This window comes from Dermacentor silvarum, chromosome 3, assembly GCF_013339745.2.
Source record: "Dermacentor silvarum isolate Dsil-2018 chromosome 3, BIME_Dsil_1.4, whole genome shotgun sequence".
Lineage (NCBI taxonomy): Eukaryota > Metazoa > Arthropoda > Arachnida > Ixodida > Ixodidae > Dermacentor > Dermacentor silvarum.
The window spans coordinates 219,134,298-219,151,829 of NC_051156.1; the positions used below are offsets into that span (position 1 = coordinate 219,134,298).

Here is a 17,532-nt window from a genome sequence, read left to right on the forward strand (position 1 = left end):
TCGAACAAAGTAGTGAAGTTCCTGAGAACCAATCTGGACAAACAGTTGTCGGCCTGCCCCTTCGATGTCAAGGACTTGTATTATTCTATGCCTCAAGATGCCCTAATGTGATGCATTGAAAAATGGCAACGTCGCATTTCAATCTCAGACAGACCTGTCGACCAGCGAGTTCCTAGAGCTTCTAGTGTTTTATCTAATATCAACCTATGTTGATTGTGAGGGGTTTGTTTACCTTCAAATAGAAGGTGTTTGTGTTCGGCCATGCTTGGTGTCTTTCTTGAGCGATCTGATTCTCACCCACCATGACAGACGTCTTAAAAGAAAACATGGAAGCATGAAAAAGTTTTTTTTTTAATTTTAGGTACATGGGTGATTACCTTGTGTTGTATGAATTTAACACAAATAACACTCAGACAGTGACTGATGTGATCGCCTTGTTTTATGATTGTCTTGACAGTCTGGTCTTTATACATGAGCTCCCTTTTAATAAAGCTTATCTAATTTCTAGATATCAGACTTTTCCTCTCAGCTAATGATGTATGTTGAGGATATCACCCTCGGGCAAAGAAGGCTGCTCCTACCGCTCAGCTTCGTCACATTCAAAGGTGGTGAAGCAAGCAATCCCAAGAATGCCTATGCACTCTGGTAATCGTGCCCTCCTGTGATGTCCGGGAGCTTTGCGAAGCAAAAACAGCGTCTCTTAGACACAAAGTACTCTAACCACCTTCTTGTCTCGGTGGCAAAAAATGTTCCGGAAAGGTTAAGAAAACCGAATGGCACATGCGAGCACAATAACGGAAATAGAAAAGAAAAAAAAAGAACAAAAAAAAAATGTCACAGTTTCACCCGAAAGGTGAAGCATCAATTGCAATAGCAAATTCGTAGAGAGCTATACGGAGTAAGGATAGTAGTTTTATCAGCTGTATAAACTTGGACATGCAGCAGCACCAGCAACACACAGAACTGTTGTCAACGCCGTCAGCGTTTTGCTCGCGTTCGCACCGAATGCACGCGGCGTTGGTGACTGTTGCCGGTGCCTCTGGGTTCAGCTCGGAGATTTTCGACGAGATCAGAACGGGACGCTCGTCGAGAAGTGTCCGAAGTCTTTGCCACCTTCTCCCTTCGCAACGTTTTATTGCGATAGCAATTATATGGACACTCAAAGCAGATTTCTGCCATCGTCGTGAGGTTCCGTATGACGTCAAACGGCGATGAAATCCTCACCGCGCACTGTATGCTTTATGTGCAAGTGAAAGCTCACGAGGTACGCGCGCTATCACGGGGAGGGAACGCACGGCGGTGAGCAAACGCACGTTCTGCGCTGTGCTCCCTGAAGGGCTGCAGAATTAAGCGTCTCTTTCCTCCTTTACAATCACCATATATATAGAGCAAACGCAACTTCTTCCGTCACGCGAAAGGCCATGGGGGGATGGGAGGGAGGGAGGGGAGGCAACGTTTAGCTGCTGCACCAAATGCGTATTTATATGAAAATGTTGCAAGGCGAGAAGGTGGTAAAGACTTCGGACGCTGCTCGACGAGTGTCCCGTTCTGATCTCGTCGAAAACCTCTGAGCCGCCCCCAGAGGCATCGGCAACAGTCACCAACGCCGACGGCGTCGACAACTGTTCGGCACGTTGCAAATGTCCAAGTTTATACAGCTGATAAAAATACTATCCTTACTAGAAGCCCCAGTCTCCTTTCGTGCCCTGCGCACAAGGTGTGGTTTATCGCATTCCGTTCTCATATGGGAAAGTATACATAGGAACCACGAGATGCCTAAACAACAGATGAGGAGAGCGTAAGCAAAAGTTATAGATATCATATAGTACATTTGTCATTGAACTGTGATGATTGTAGTTGTGAATCATTGTTTGACAGATGTTGTGTGTTGTACAGAGGTGCGGGTAAAGATGTGCTTTAAATTGTGGAAGCTAGCTTGATCGCAAACGCGGGTGCTAGTGTCTGTAGCTCTGAGTCGAAGCGAAATGGTCGGCCTATGTCGACTCTACTGGTCTGCATGGGCAGTGATTTGCACGGTCTGTTTCCGTTTGTTGCTATCTGGTGTTATTATGTCAGATATAAACATGTAACTTTCATTTGAAGGTTAGAACACGTCCTTGTTCTTTCTTGTCCACATCACTTAAGCGCTATGGTCTCAATAACTAGAACATGTTCTGTACATGGTGTTCCAAATGAAAAATGGAATTAAATACAGAGAAGTGTGTACATGTATACATGTGTGTTATACTAAAAGGAGAAAACAGTACATTATACTATATAGGGACTGGCATTTTAAGTAAGAAATTCACACACAAGTATTTAGGTGTGCTGTTGTCGGATGATTGTTCTTGGAATGCACATTTAGACCATGTGGTTGCTAAATAAAGCAGGTGCACATTCGATTATATTCAAAGGAATTTAATATCTGCTAACTGAAACCTTTGATGACTGAAATCTTTGAAGCATGTCGCATCTAACATGTAATAGACCTAGTTTGGAATATGCTTGTACTCATTGGGATCCATCTCAAATATGCCTTATTGATAAACTTGAAAAATTCAAAACATAGCACCCAGGTTCATCTTTGGTATGTATGGAAGAAACTGCAGTTGTACTTGGGTGAAACAAGTTAAATTCGAAACCACTTTTGTTTCCTAGAAAAAAATTGCGCTTAAAATTATAATACCAAATATTTATAAGCAGACAACTGGAATTGATGTGACAGTTACTTAATATCGCCAAATCATATATCTGTGCATACTGATCACATGTGCAAAATTAGGGAATACTAGACCAAGACAAACTTGTCTGGCATTTTTTTCCTCCCTTGTAAAAAACTACCGCACAGTGAAATCGACTGTCATTTGAGCAAGTGTGCAGTGTGAATCAGAATGCCTTTTTTTTTTTTCAAGCTTGTAACCCCCTTGCTGTAACGCCTTCGGGCAAAGCAAGGAAATGTCTTAAAAATAAAGTTTCAATCCAAAAAGATGGATGGTATGAAAATATCAATAAATTACAAGTGCCATAAATTGAAACAAGTGTTTCTTTTCAGCATGGTTTGCATAAAATTGCTACTATGCACAATTCCTTTTGACTGTAAAAAAATGCATATTTTTTTTTTTTTTTCATTTTTGTTTGCAGTCATTTGGAATGCAGCAGCAGCAGCGGCCCTCATCTGTGTATAGTGCCACCTCCCGACAGCAGCCTGTTGTATCCAATCATCAGCTGCAACAGCCACCCCCACCCGCAAGTGTACAGCCACAGGCACCACAGCAGTCGCCGCAGATGCAGCCACTGCAGGGCCAGGCTGCTCCCTTTGCCCCTGCACTGCCATCTCAGCAGCCAACAACAGCAGTGAGCAGCATCGAAGGACTCATGGCATCAGCTGCACAGCAGCAGCAACAGCAGCAACAGCAGCAGCAACAGCAGCAACAGCAGTCTTCGCCATCCACTGCTGTGCTGGGCGAATATGAATTCCTGAGGCAAGCACCGGCAGAACCTATGATTCTAACTGTGGAACAGGCAGCAGCAGCACCACCGCAGCAGGCACAGGCAAACCCACCAGGATTTGCAGCCCAACAGACAGCACAGGCAAGAACTGGGTCTTGTTTGTGGTGATTTGTGATGCAATCCACGTGGAGGTAGCAGCTTTTGACTGGAAGTTCTGGCTGATCATGGGGTAAATGTCTGGATTCACAGTTTGGCAGAGGACACAAGCGAGATCTTGGTCATGTTCGGAAAAGCATACCACTCATTTACCTGACCTTAAAAGGGGCACAGCTCACATTGGGGAAACCTGGCTTGCCAGCAGTGGCAAGGGCAGAATTTGCAGCTTTGCACATGGCAAAGAATAGAAGAAATTAGTCTGAAAAAAGAGAAATACGCACTGGCTGCTGGTCATTGTGGTATCTGAAAATGCATGTCATGCATGAAAGAAATTGGTAAAGCACTTCTCAGAAGCAAGCTTCTAATTATTTTTTGTTAAGAAGTATTCACTCTGCTAAGCTTTGAACACGAGCCCAGTTGCAATGTTCAGGAGCACAGTTACATGCTCGAGCTGTAGGGTGATCGATAAAATAAATAGTTGCTCGCACTTTGTGTTGGTAGCCATAATATAAATGCAGCTAGTAAGTGCGAGTTCTATACAATGTGCCAAAGCTGACAGCCATGTCACCTTAAAAAATAATGGTCTGTGACAGCCTCCCCGTGCTTAAAAATGCAGTAATAGTTTGTCAAAAATAGTCACAACAAGATAGTTCAGGTTGCAGTCGTAAAAAAAGGTTGTACAGCATTTAAGCCCTTTGTCTGCTTTGAGCACTTTGCTTTTTAACACGCATTCTTAAGCCTAAGATAAGTGTTGTGTATTGTTGGGAGGACATTCTGCACAGCTCTGGTCAAGCACCGTCATCTGTAACCTTCACAAAGATTTTGCTAGAATGTACAGAATTCTACTTTTGTCTGCAGAGCGAGAGACATTTATTATGATAGAAAAGCTGAAAGGTCGGCCTGAATCGAGGTTCTGACCTGCTACTCAGCTTTGGGGAATGGAGACGGGAGTAAGAAGAGACTGAGGCGGAGAGGTGTTGATGATGAGGGTGAAGATGGTGGTGAAATTTGTCTGGAGCTTACCTTGGAAGCTTCCCAAGGTTGGGAGCTGTTGTGGCACTCATGTATACAATAGCACCTTCTTACAAGTTCTGCTTTTCAATGCAATACAGTTCAACCTCAACATACCTAAGTCTGTAAAATTGGCAATTTGCTTCGTTATATTGAAATTTGGTTTTATTGAAATTCGATCTTTTATGCCAATAAGTACAGTCTTCGGTGGACTTTTCCTACGCAGAAAGGGCCACAACATTTTCTGAAATATCGGGCAATTGGAAATAGCAGCTTTGAGTTAGAAAAAAAAAGTCATTTTGTATAATTTGAGTTGGCGACAAAGGATGTAGTTTCATGCTCTGTCGACGATATCTTCACATCGGCAGTACAAAACGAAGCCAGCCATGCTTTTTAAGAAGGATTTCTGTGCAAAATATAAGAGGCACAGTTCTCTAGAGGCACATATTAAGCCTGATTTTGTACATATAATGATGCATAGATTGTTTACACATTTTCAACCATGTTATGCAATTGTTGCTGCACTAAACACTGAATTTTATCTGTCTGGTTGTGCATAACATTGCACTAGCTCTCCTTGTCACTGCTTCATGTTTTGAGCTTAATTATAAATTTCTTCCCCCTTTCCAGCTTCCCTTGGCGATAGCTCCTAGGCCACCGTTAGCCGCCATGGCTTTTGGAGCATGAGGTACCACAGTACGTGCCTAAACAACCATTGCGGCCTCCTCCGAAGCTGATGCCGCGTCCCCCCAACAGTCCATTTCAGCCAACACCTACTGAGCTGCAAGTGTTCCCACGAGCGCCCACATCCACTGTGCCGCATGCTAGCTTGAATGGCCTGCGGCAAGGTGCCAGACTGGTTGTTGAGCACCATGCAGGTGACAAGGTTGTGCAGGGGGGTGCCACAGCCAAGCGGCCGTTGTACCCTGTATCACAAGAAACTACGGAGAGCATGGAAAGCCAGTACAGCAGCAGCAGCAGCAGCAGCAGTAGCCTCATGGGCCAATTGACAGGTGGTTTCATGCCAGCTGAGAGCACAGTCCCTGCTGCTGGCAAGAACATTAACTTCGCCATGCCAAAGGTTGCTACGGTGGGTATTATGTGGCCCCTCTGATCTGAGTGTTCCATAGAAACTCTGTAGAGATTTAATTAGCCTGTTTCAACTGGCTCCATGGTGGCATGATGTAGCTACACCTTTATTGCAATGCGGTGTAATTGAGAAATGCATAAAGAGTTGTCGTTTACACAGCCCTGCTGGATTGCACGTTGCTCAGTGAATTAAATTCATAAGCATGTTATCTTCGGCCTGTCGTCATGACACCCTGTGTTGTTAGCTTGGCAACGTCCCTTTTGCATCTAGATTAAGTTGACAGGTGTTATTAGTGGGGCAGCTTGTATGCCTCTCACCATCTTCTGATGCCTGTACATTTGTTTATGCCACAACATACAGTATAGACCACTTATAACGTAACTCAAGCGTTTTGACAGTTCGTTTCTGCGGTCAACGAGCGAGATGTGTTCATGTTTGCTTGTGCGCGCATGACACCGTGCTTGTTAATTCATTTAGTAAGCAAATACGGAACCTAGAGCACGGTGACAGGGACGGTGGAAATGTGCCTGGAGTGTCCATTATCGCAATAAAATAGTCGTTTTGGTTATAGTGCAGTACCGCTTATAGTGCTGATATTCACGACTCCGGCAACTTACGTTATAAGCGGTCTACACTGTATTCTGAAGGTCAAGGCGCTTGTCTGTAGGAAGTCTATAAATTGTCTGTAGGCAAAATGAAGAATCTATAAAGAGGCAAAGTAGCTTAAAGACGCACCACAGTACGGTTTGTCTGAGCGTTGTTCTCTGTTCTTCTAGTAGGCACACATATTGAAAAGTCCGACAAACAAAAATGTCCATTTGCACCATTGATCATGTGCATAAATAACAGTCATTTGCAGAAGTACGTAGTTAATTAACTGAAGCTTTTGCTTAGGTAGTGCTCATAAAGGAAAAAAAAAAATTCGGCAGAGACACTTAAGACATGCTTATGTGTGGGAATGCGAGAGTATTGTAGTGGCTTTGGTGAAATGTTTTTGCTTATGTATTCATCTGCATGTTGTCTTGCAGATTGTAAATTTGCATGGCGTTCCTTTTTAGACATGAAGGCAGTGGTATACCTCATTTTTACAGTCATGATTTGACGTAGAGAGTGTTGTCGTTGTTTCCTGTCATATATGTGGCTCCTACCCACTATGGGGAATTAGCCAAGAAATGGGTTTACAGAGCGCAGCGGTGCCATTTCGTATTGAAGGATCGTTAACGCATGATAGAAGGCGATGACGACAGTGACCCGCACACCATCAAAAGTGCTGCGTGAGCTTTTGCCTATTGGGAAGACACGATGCTGTGTTGTGTCAGACACCGAGAAATTTGACGTCAATTCAAGAATTTATTGACATGTTTTACTCTTTGCGCCGTCAGCCATTTTTGGTACCATGTTTTCATCATGCGGCCACCGGACTTTTGCGAAATACGGCATATAACGCTTTCGCATTAATAACAATACAATATTACTTAATGGATTTTGTTACACTTAGGTAGTTTTGACTTGAAGTATAGTTAAATAGTCAAAATTGTCCCATAAGAACTTTGTTATGTGTTGTGCTGAGCAAAGCCTACACCTAAATGTTTCTACCACTGTCATTAGTAAATTCAGTTTATCTTTACACTGTGTACTTTGATTTCATAAGTTACATTTTGCTGATGTTAGTGGCATGAAAAAAACAGTTGTGCTACTTATTTGCTACAGATGCACAAAATAACTCTTGTGTTAATCCTATCTGTTACAAACAAGTACCTAATATTGAATAGTTTTGTCGTGGGCCTTATTTTGAGTAAACCAATAACATTGTGTGACACCATACCACTGTTACAGCACTTGTTTGCACATTGCCGTAGTTGCAAAAACTTAGATTAAGATTAACACTGTGGCATCAGTGTCCACTCTGAGATGTGAAATAACCGTTAGCAATAAATAATTCCCGCCATGCTTTCACTGATTGCAACAGTGGTGGTCTTTATTTTCATTCTGCTATAACAACCTTTATTTCCCCTCGTGAATGAGCCAGAAACAGAAGCATAATTGGCAAGGGCATGAATTTGATCATACAGCCATTTGCTTGAGAATAAGGGGGGTATAAAAACAGTAACCTTCCATTAATTTGACTCCGGTTATTTTGATTTTTCGGTTAATTCGATCCCGATCCCCTGCGGGCCCCTGTGCATTTCTATGAGACCAGAATTTGCTTCGATCCTAGAGTTGGCCTTCGCTGGATATTTCAAACTTGGGCAGTCAGCACACACGTGCCCAGCTTTTCTGATGACCCCAATAGCGACCCCATTAGTGGCAGCATCTGTCTCAGCGGAGCTTAGGAGACAGACACAACTAATCTCAAGCCAAAACCCCTATTTTTTTGCATGCCATAGGAATATTTTCACGTACAGTCGAATCTCGATAATTCAAACTCGAAGGGGCTCGAAAATTTGTTCGAAATAAAGGAAGGACATATTTTTCCAACACCATAGCGTGATGCACGCACGGTGTGAGTCGTGAAATATCGTGGCGCGCAAGCACATAAAAAGCGCAACTGCCAATGCCGGCCAAAGCTCGGTTCCCGATAACGGCAGAAAAACTTCAGGGAGCGAACGGCGCTGTCATGGCGAAGGGCGCGAGCGCGCGGGGACCGTGGAATGGGAGGGAGGAGGGCGGCAGGGAAGCGAATTTGGCCTCAGCAACTCCGCCGCTTCGGTGACTCCCCTCGCCCTCTCTCCCAACTCCCTCTCAGCTCCCTCACCTTTGACGGTCTCCGCGCGCGCGCACCACTGTGCCGGCGCCGACCTGGCGCCAGCATAGCTCGCTCCCTGAAGTTTCGTTTTCTGCCGTTATCGGGAAGCGAGCGTTTGCCAGACTGGGCCTCCGCCGCTGCACTAAGGGGTCTCTCCAAAGCTTTTGCTCTATGGCGGTGTCGGAGCTATGCCGGTCGGAGGCGCCGCCGCGTTATTTGGCGCGCTGCTGAGAGCATTGTCGGTCGGTGGTATGTTCGAATTAACCGTAGCAAATGCTTTCGCGTTCGAATTACCGAGTGTTTTCGCCCATTGAAATACACATAACTTTAACGGGACCACAGCGTCAGTTCAAATAAACTGGCAGTTCGAATTAAGCGTGTTCGAATTAACGAGATTCGACTGTAATAACTATGCTCACAATGTCTGATTACGGTATTTACCCGATTATAATGCACGCCTTTTTTAAATTTATTATTATGAGAAATTTGACCAGAAATTGCCTGAGCAGAGCAATTGAATACAAAACCAAAACTGTGTTTGTATGCTTTTCCACATAATAAGAATATATTGCGGCGGAGGTGGCTTTAGGAAACCGGTGCACTTGTGCACACATATCCCTTGTCCTTTTTTTTTTCTTTTTAAACAGGCACACATTTGATTTCTACTTGCTTAGGAGCTTTAATGTCCTGTCTACATTAGCTTTCTCCTTTGTACACACAGAAAGTGGGCGCGCACTTGATATGGGGGCGTGTCATATTCGGGCAAATACTGTCATATGAATAAGCGATGTGTCTTGGTGTTCTTTTTCTGGATCTTATTTAATTAAACTGCCAGACAATTCAGTCATTTTTATTGATTCCATCAAGATCAAATTAACAAAAGTCAACTGTATAAACTTTGTTTCTCCCTTCTAGCAACCAAAGAGCCGGACCAGGTCTCGCAGCATGTCCACACCACAGAGCAACACTAAAATGTCCACTGCAGCAGCTGCCGCCCCGGTTGCCAAGCAGGCTTCGTCCTTAAATCAGCTGCCTCAAGTCAACTCACCACCACAGATGTTGACACCCAAGCTTTCATTGTCGGTATCTTCATTGCCAGGATCCATGCCATCAAACTCAGTATCTCCACCCTTGCAGCAGAGTGCTGTACTCACTCAGCTGTTAACATCAGGTAAGCCTTGTATTTACGAGGTTGCTCAGCAGGAGCATACAATGTTCACTAAAACCTTTTTCCTTGTACCCATGACTATATTAAAGCACACAACTTCAGTTCTGAGGTCAAAGAGTGCAGCAGTCCAGAAATCTTTAATATCCATGACATTTTCTCAATTAAAAGTAGCCAATGTCTCATTCCCAGCCTTTTGACTACGCTGAAAATAGCTGACAGTCTGAAGTCATGTGCTTGAACTAGGCAGAACTCTGCGACACTGCATAGGATGGCATGTGCCTTACTTGTCTTTGTGATCTTGTGGTACAACTGTGCGTGCTGGTGTACTCATTTTTCCACAACTTCGTCTTATCTGCTATAAGGCTGGAATGGAACAAGAGAATAAAGTGTTACAGTCAATCCTGTGCTGCATGTTGCTGTCAACAGATGTCTAAGTGACAAGTTCTATCACATTGGACAAAACTTGTATTGAAAAAACGCTAAACCTTGCACTCGGCCGCGCAACGCTTGAAACAGCGAAGCTGGGCGATCGTAGCCCAGCATTTTCGGAAGTGCGCGCGAACTTTTCATCTTATTACTCATGATGATGATAATTTCTTTTCGCGCGTCTCTGACTTACGGTCCGTCACTGCGGGTTGCATAGCTCTGCTTGCAACACCAACACCGCGTTCCAGGAGACCCGCTCCGTGAATGCGTCTCTCTCTTTCATAGCGCGCAAAACCTATTCACCTCGCAGAGCACGAGCGTACGAACTCACCAGCTGTGGATGAAGAAGACAGCACTCGAACGCAATCATATGGTTCGCATAAATGCATGCCCTACAGGCGTGGCTGTATAGCCTAGTGGTTACGATGCTTGCTTTGGGACTGGGGTTTCGCGAGTTCGAATCCCGCCTCGGCAAGAAAGTTTTTTTTTTTTTTCTTTTCTTGGTAGTTTCTTGCTACGCACCACAAATTACGTCTGGCTTAAACAGCTTCGCTGTTAAAAACTTGATGCCCAGAAGTGACCTAGCCTGGAACGATTTTGTATGCCTGGCATTGAACACTACCAGGGTTGAGTCCATAGGTAACGATAGCTTTCATTGTCATCTGATACCAGTGTAGGCTGCACTTAGTAGCATTGACAAAAGTAGCAGCTCTTCCTGTTCTTAAGGTTTGTAGAATTTTCCTAGCTGACACACATGGCGCACCAGTTAGGAAGCCACCACAACAGGCATGTTGGGCTAGCACAGTTGATAGAGTAATGTGTGACCACAAAATATCACAGCACTCCTCAAAGAAAACTAAAACAGACAATCACCCCAAAAGGTACTTGAACTAGGGTTTCATTCTAACTTTTGTGGTTGTTGTCTTTGTTATTCATCATTACCTTGTCATCATCATTACCATGTTAACTCATTTCGTACCGCTACCATTGGGTATCGTTAGCCCGTTATGGATGGTTTGAAACGGCGCTTTCGAGACCTTCCGCGCCGCTCACGGACACACTGCGCTGTCAGGTGTGAAGGAGGAGAACTATATTTTAGTTTTCTAAGCAGTTTGCTTTTTTCCTGTGAGGCAGTGATTTTTTAACGCGCTCCGAAGTTTCACGATCGTCAAAGTAGAAAGCAAAAATGGCCACCTCAGGGAGCAGTGCACGTGCTTTGAAAGATCGCAGATCTCGTGATTCTGCTTTGTCTGCGACTGATTTTATTGATGGATCGAGCAGCAGCGAGTATGAGGATTCTGCTTTTTCGTCGGACTTTGAGAGCGATGACTACGCAAACCAGCCAGGAACATCGGCAGCCGCAGACCGGCACATCCAACTGTATGCTTGCAGTTAAATTTTTGTAGCGGAATACCTTTTCAATGAAAATTTTTTCGGAGATAGTGCTTATTAGTCAGCAATAAATTTTGTGTTTGTAATTTTTTTTTTCACATTTTTTTCTTACTAGATACAAGCGTGTCTTTATAAACTTTGTTCAGTTTTATCCCACAATCTTGATTTTGGCAATTTATATCTTTTTTTATGACATACATATCGTTAATAAATCTTTTATGCGTGAAAAGTGCATTCATTCTACTTTTTCTTTATGTATTAGATAAAATATTGAGTGCAGTAGTTCCTTCAGAAAAAAAATCTGGCTTAACCTACAAAAAACACATCTTTTCCCCATTGTAGGGAAAGAGTTCAGGGGATCTTTGTTAACTGTGCTGAAGAAGGGGCACACAAGCCAGTGTAGTATGTAATCAAATTTTAAGCTTGGGATTTTTGCAGTGATGAACTATCTAGACAGATAGTGGAGCAAGCTACTGAGATAAGTCGGCATGCATCGCTTACTGCTGTCTTTATGTGCTTGCATAGGCAATGGCTTTTCATGGGAAGCTCAAGCAGCTGGTGGAAGCCCCACTGCAAACAGCACAGGGGGAGCCCCAAGTCCTTCCACAGTCACCATCATCAACTCTGTGGCACCATCGCTACCTGCAACAATCACACAGCCACAGACCTTTGTCATCTCTCCAGTCACACTCTCTCAGGCAAGTTTCATGCATGGTGCTAGAATGGTGACACTCGCCACATGTCTTTGGTTATATCCAGCAATCACAGTCCAGTCCAGTATATCTAGTCACAATGCAGTCACCATTACTGCATTCATTGTTTGAAGCTAAGCGTGCAGTTGCAGGTACTGTTGAACACAGTAGACATCCGTTAATGTGATTTTCGGTTAATTTGATCCCGATCGAAGGTCCTGGCAGGCACCCATACATTTCTATGCGCCCAAAAACTTCCATTATTTCGATCTCAGAATTGGCCTTCACCGGGTAACTTAAACTTGACTGCTCAGATTCAATGCAATATGGTCGTGTTATGGGGTGAAGCATACCAAAAATGGAAAGGGGCCACTGTCACGAGACATAGTATACATTCCTTAATTATACACTCGTGTACAGTCGCCGGTCACAGTATGAGCACTTAGACACCTAGGTCTAGTATGCGTTCCCTAATTATACGTGCGCGCATGCATCGTGCATCGAGAAGTGGAGAAAAATTATTTGGTGTTTCGGTAAAGCTAGCAAAAAGTAATGCGGTAAGAGGAAAAACTCTGAAAGTCCAGGGGACGTTTAGGGCCAACAAAAGAGCGCAAGTTTATCTCAAACTCTGAAGGCCTTCCAGTAAACTGATTAGGCGTCTCGGTGCTAGTACTGTGGCTGTGGAGGGCGCATGTGCGTGTGTAAAATAAAGAACACGTGCTATGCCCTGCAACAGGGGTACATTTTCTTGCTTAATGTTTCACCTCATAACGCGGCTGTATTGCGGCAAAGCTAACTTTAAAGGCAAATACTGCCAACTGAATCAACAACGTGTTCTTTCTGTCTTTTGTTAAATTCGATCCACCGGATAATTTGACCAGTTTCGTCGGTCCCGTCAGGGTCAATGTAACGGAAATCGACGGTAGCAGATTTTAAGCAGCATACACCGAAAGGCTGTATGAACTGCTGCAACGAGGCGTGCTAGAGGACAATTGAGGCAACATTGTGGCGAAGAAAGAGGCTCAAGGTGTGCGTGGGACTAACTGGAGCCAGCAAGGTAGTGTTCGGACCCGGGTCTACCTACAAGGCTGAACAGCAGAGTTGCTTTTTTGTGCTTGACAGCATGCTTTGTATGTCATGAACACATGCATTTGTCAATTGCTGTGAATGCTGACACTAGATGCTAAATTGAGGCATGCCCATTGGCTTGTAGCCATTGCTCAATAAGCCGAGCAGGCTAGTCTAAAAAAAAACTAGGTGTTTACAGGTTAATAACTGACTTTGTGTTTAAAATTACCACATTAATAAGCTTTAAAAAGCTACCTTATGCTGGGGTGCAGCAGAATGTCAAGTTTTGTCAGACATCTGATGCAGTGCAAAGAAGATATATACAGGTCTTTAAAAGACTGCAAGAACAAAGAGTGCATGTGAGCTGAGTTATCCAATGGGCGGAAAAGGTAAATATAAAAAAAATCTTGACCAGAATTAAAGCATTTGACGCCAGCTTCATGCAGTTGTTGAAAGTAGTACAGCACTGGAACCGGGTGACTCAGTATAAGTGTATGTGAGCGCATTAGTGGCTGAGCAGCATTCTCTTTAGTGTAGTGCATGTAAATGATGTAAACAGTTATGAAATTTTTTTAGGACTACTGGATGCAGAATTTTTCTGATGCCATTGAACATGGGAGCTTGAAGTTGATTGAATCTCTTGCTTAGAATTTGTGTGGGCATGTGTAGGTAGTGTGCATTTGGCATCTGCTAGTTTTTGTAACCATTCCTACTGGATTGTGTCTGGTGGTAAAGTGGCAGTGTATAATAAACAAAGCCACCTTTTATAAATGTAGTCTTTTCTGGCTGCACTTAGCAACAGGGTTCATATGACAAGGCCAGAGATGGCTGAAAGTGCAGCAATGCCTGTGTTATTATTAAAAGGGCCCTGAGTATGCCATGTTTGTACCAGACCACACACAAGGAGAAATGTTCTTTTGATGCTGGCAGCACAAAGGATCTATCTAGCCTGGGAGCGACCAATTATGAGCAGCCAAAGGCATATTTAGTCTAATTGTTGGTACCTTATGTTAGGTGGCTTGGTTTTGCTTACAATACACAGTTGAAGGCCTGTGAATCTGCTCTGAAACTGCAAGCTGCAACATTTTAATAATCATATCTTACCATCTCCCTTTCATTTATTTTTTTCCAGATCTCAAGTACAAACAACCTACAGCGCAACCTGATTGTTGGCTCAGCATCCATTATGCCATCATCCATGCCCATAATTCCTTCAAAACAGCTCAGTCCAAGTAAGTAAATGACAATGCCCTGCAGATGTCGTGGACAGTGATGTCCTTAAGGTGTAAGCTTTTAATCATTTCAATTCGGGCGGAGGGGGGCATCACACGAACCTACCATGGTTTCGTGGAACCACGAACCTACAACAACCAGCAAAGGACGCTGAACCCGGCAGTGACAAGGTGGCCATTCGTTACCGACAGAGCTGATCACATTCTGCCTGTGCTGCGCTGACGATTGCATGGAGCGGTGTATGATGCACGATCATCAAGTAGCATGATGTACGACCCTTGCTTTTGTCTATCATGCAGATTGGCCTTAAGAAGCTGATGATAACCCACAGAAACCACCGGCCATAAAGATGGAAAAACACGTCTGCTTTCTGGAAGAAAACTAAAGCAAAACTTTCTAAGCAATAAAAGATTGCAATTGCGCACAGTATGACCCACTATTACACTGGAAACCTGACTGATATTCACCATAACGTAACTTTACTGTTTATTCAGTGTCAAAAGGAAAAAGGCAGTTGATTCTGTTCGACATTCTGTCATTAAAAATTATCTTCCAGGACTTTGTATGTGGACTAGTTATCAGTGCTGGCATACTAATTTGTTCTCTTTAATAAGAGTAGACCAAACTATCATCTTGATTCCTACGTACGTATGTTACTGATAACTAGCAACATTCTTGTTAGGTAATGTGAGCAGACTCCTGATCATGTGCACCAGCATTTTTTTTTTTTTCACATAATTTTAAGCATAAAAACTTTGTGTTAGATTTTATGATATTCAATTTTTTTTTTTCTTGATTCGATTAAGCATTTTATTTAGTTTTCACACACCTCTACTAGTAATAAACTATGCAAAACCCAGATCTGTTGTGTGTTGTGGGAAACAAGTAATAATAAAGGCTTTCGCTTTCCTACATGTCATGCATCTCTCGTAGCGCACTAGTAGTATAAACCTTTTCATCAAGCGAATAGAGCACCTTCTCTGTGGTCCGTGTGGTGATTCGTGTACTGAGCATGAGCATACAAAGGCACGTGCTGCACCCGCTGCAGTGCTTTTGAAAGAGGCTCATGCGTGTTCACAACAAACGAAAGGGCATTCCAGGGAGCTCTCTCCGGAAAAGTTTATATAATGTATTTTGTTTTTTTAGTAAAGTCATCTTGTGTTAGTAATTCAACTTATGCAAATTATGAAACTCTGTTTGAATTCTTTTTACTTGAATAAAATGTGATCTAGTAATGAAAATTATCACTCGGCATTCCAGCTGTTCCAGCAGCAGTTGTGCCACAAGCCAAGACTGCAGATGTCCCTGTGAGTCTTTACTAAATTGAAATCACTAAAAGGGTTTTAGTGTAAATTCCGATTGAAATCTTAGGCACATAGATTGAACTTCAGGTTTACTTAGTTTGATCAAAGGTTCATTCTAATTAAGTTTGAAAGTGCTGTAAATGTAATGTTATGGTAGCACATGTTGCTTCCACTTTCGGCTTTTGGCACGAAGGCTTCTTCATACTGTCCAGCTTACTTTGTTGCACCAACCATGAAGCTCGTAAAATAGCTTTGTACGGACATTTTGCATTGCACAAATGTGTCAGCTTAGTAAACCACTATGCACAATGTTGAGTACTCTTTGCAGCAACAGCCCAGTGTTTCACGATCTCAGTGCTTGCCAGCCTTAAAAAATTGGTCCTTAGAAAATGTTGGAAAAAGTATGAGTTTTAGGGCATCATAGAACTCTTCGTGCAGCAAGTTTGGTAGCATAAAAATAAGGGCTTTTTGAACTTAATTTTACCTTTGTTCACAGGCACCCTCAGTGTCTGCGAGTCCAGCAAAGCCATTTAGGCCCAAGTCTGATGAGGAGCGCTTTCAGTACAAGGAGCACCGGAGGGTGTGCCACATCAATGCAGAGCAGAAACGACGGTTCAACATCAAGGTAAGACTTGTAAAATCTGCAATGTGTGATTTGCAATGATACTATGTATGTGATGTGAGACTAGCAATGGGTGACTTGGCTTACTTGCGCAAAGTATAATGTCACATATAGAACTGCGCTCTGAAGATGATATGCAACCTGTCTTCTTTCTTCCCAATTTCACACTACAAAGTACACTCGAACCTCGTTATAACGAAATTGAAGGGGAGCCAAAATTGCTTCATTATGTTCGTTACTTTGTTATATCCATTATTGCCATTTACTGCAATATATGGCTAATGGGGTGCATAGTCGTGAACGTGGATATAAGCAGACAGCTTTGTGGCCCGCGGACCTGCTAGACAGCCATGCATGCAATGAAATTTGAATAAAACAACAAAAAAATATTCGGCGTGTGCTACACACGACTTAGCACCTGACGCGACAACCTTTAGAGAGATGCGTGCCTTCTGTTCCATTGTGATGGTCTTTAGCGTCCGCTTTCCACTTGGCTCGTCGCGGTCGAGCAGCACGTGGTACACAACACAGCACTCCGCTGTGTGATCGACGAGGCAAGCGAACTTAGTCGCAAAGTTCGCCGCACCCTTCGAGATTGCACCAATGCCAATGCGATCTCGGAGGCCACCCCCAGCTTCCAGGCGGCACGACGCACCGCAGGGAAAGGGAGAAGTGAACACACAGCCTAGGCGTAACCCACAAGATTGCGCCGGGGAGGTCTCTGAGGCCAGGCCCAGCTGCGGCTGCTTGCACGGTGCGCCGTGGAGAAAGAAGTTAATGCACTAACTAATCTTTCGCACCGCGGCGTGTAGCCGTGCAGCATGGTGCAACTCGTGCAGGCTTGTGCATGACTCCCCAAGATTGCGCTGGGTAGATCTCGGAGGTCACGCCCAGCTGCGCATACCTGCTCATTGTGCTGCGCATAAGTCAGTACCCTAATCTTTAGCAATGCCATGCGTGGCCGCGCAGCATGGCACAGCTAGCGCAGCCAACCACGTGCAAGAGAGAGAGAGGTTAGTGGAAAGTGAGCTGCAGCTTGTGTGCAGGCGCGCAGCTACGCGTGGCGGGCAGAAAGACCAGTGTTGCTCGACGACGTATTTGACGCGGGGACGCGATAAGTTTGAACTGCCGCGGCGAACGAGTGCCGAACCCCACGGAAAGCGATGCACTCCGC

At 43.9% G+C, this 17,532-nt stretch overlaps 1 protein-coding gene across 1 annotated transcript in view; it reads left to right on the forward strand.

The window, feature by feature from the left end:
* The window catches only part of LOC119445226 (carbohydrate-responsive element-binding protein-like), a 61,732-nt gene that overhangs the window by 24,763 nt on the left and 19,437 nt on the right, over positions 1-17,532 (forward strand). Inside the window, 7 exon segments of the mRNA XM_037709548.2 lie at positions 3,142-3,591; positions 5,306-5,707; positions 9,369-9,624; positions 11,965-12,137; positions 14,332-14,431; positions 15,693-15,739; positions 16,233-16,361. Of these exon segments, the coding sequence (XP_037565476.1) occupies positions 3,142-3,591; positions 5,306-5,707; positions 9,369-9,624; positions 11,965-12,137; positions 14,332-14,431; positions 15,693-15,739; positions 16,233-16,361 (1,557 nt within the window).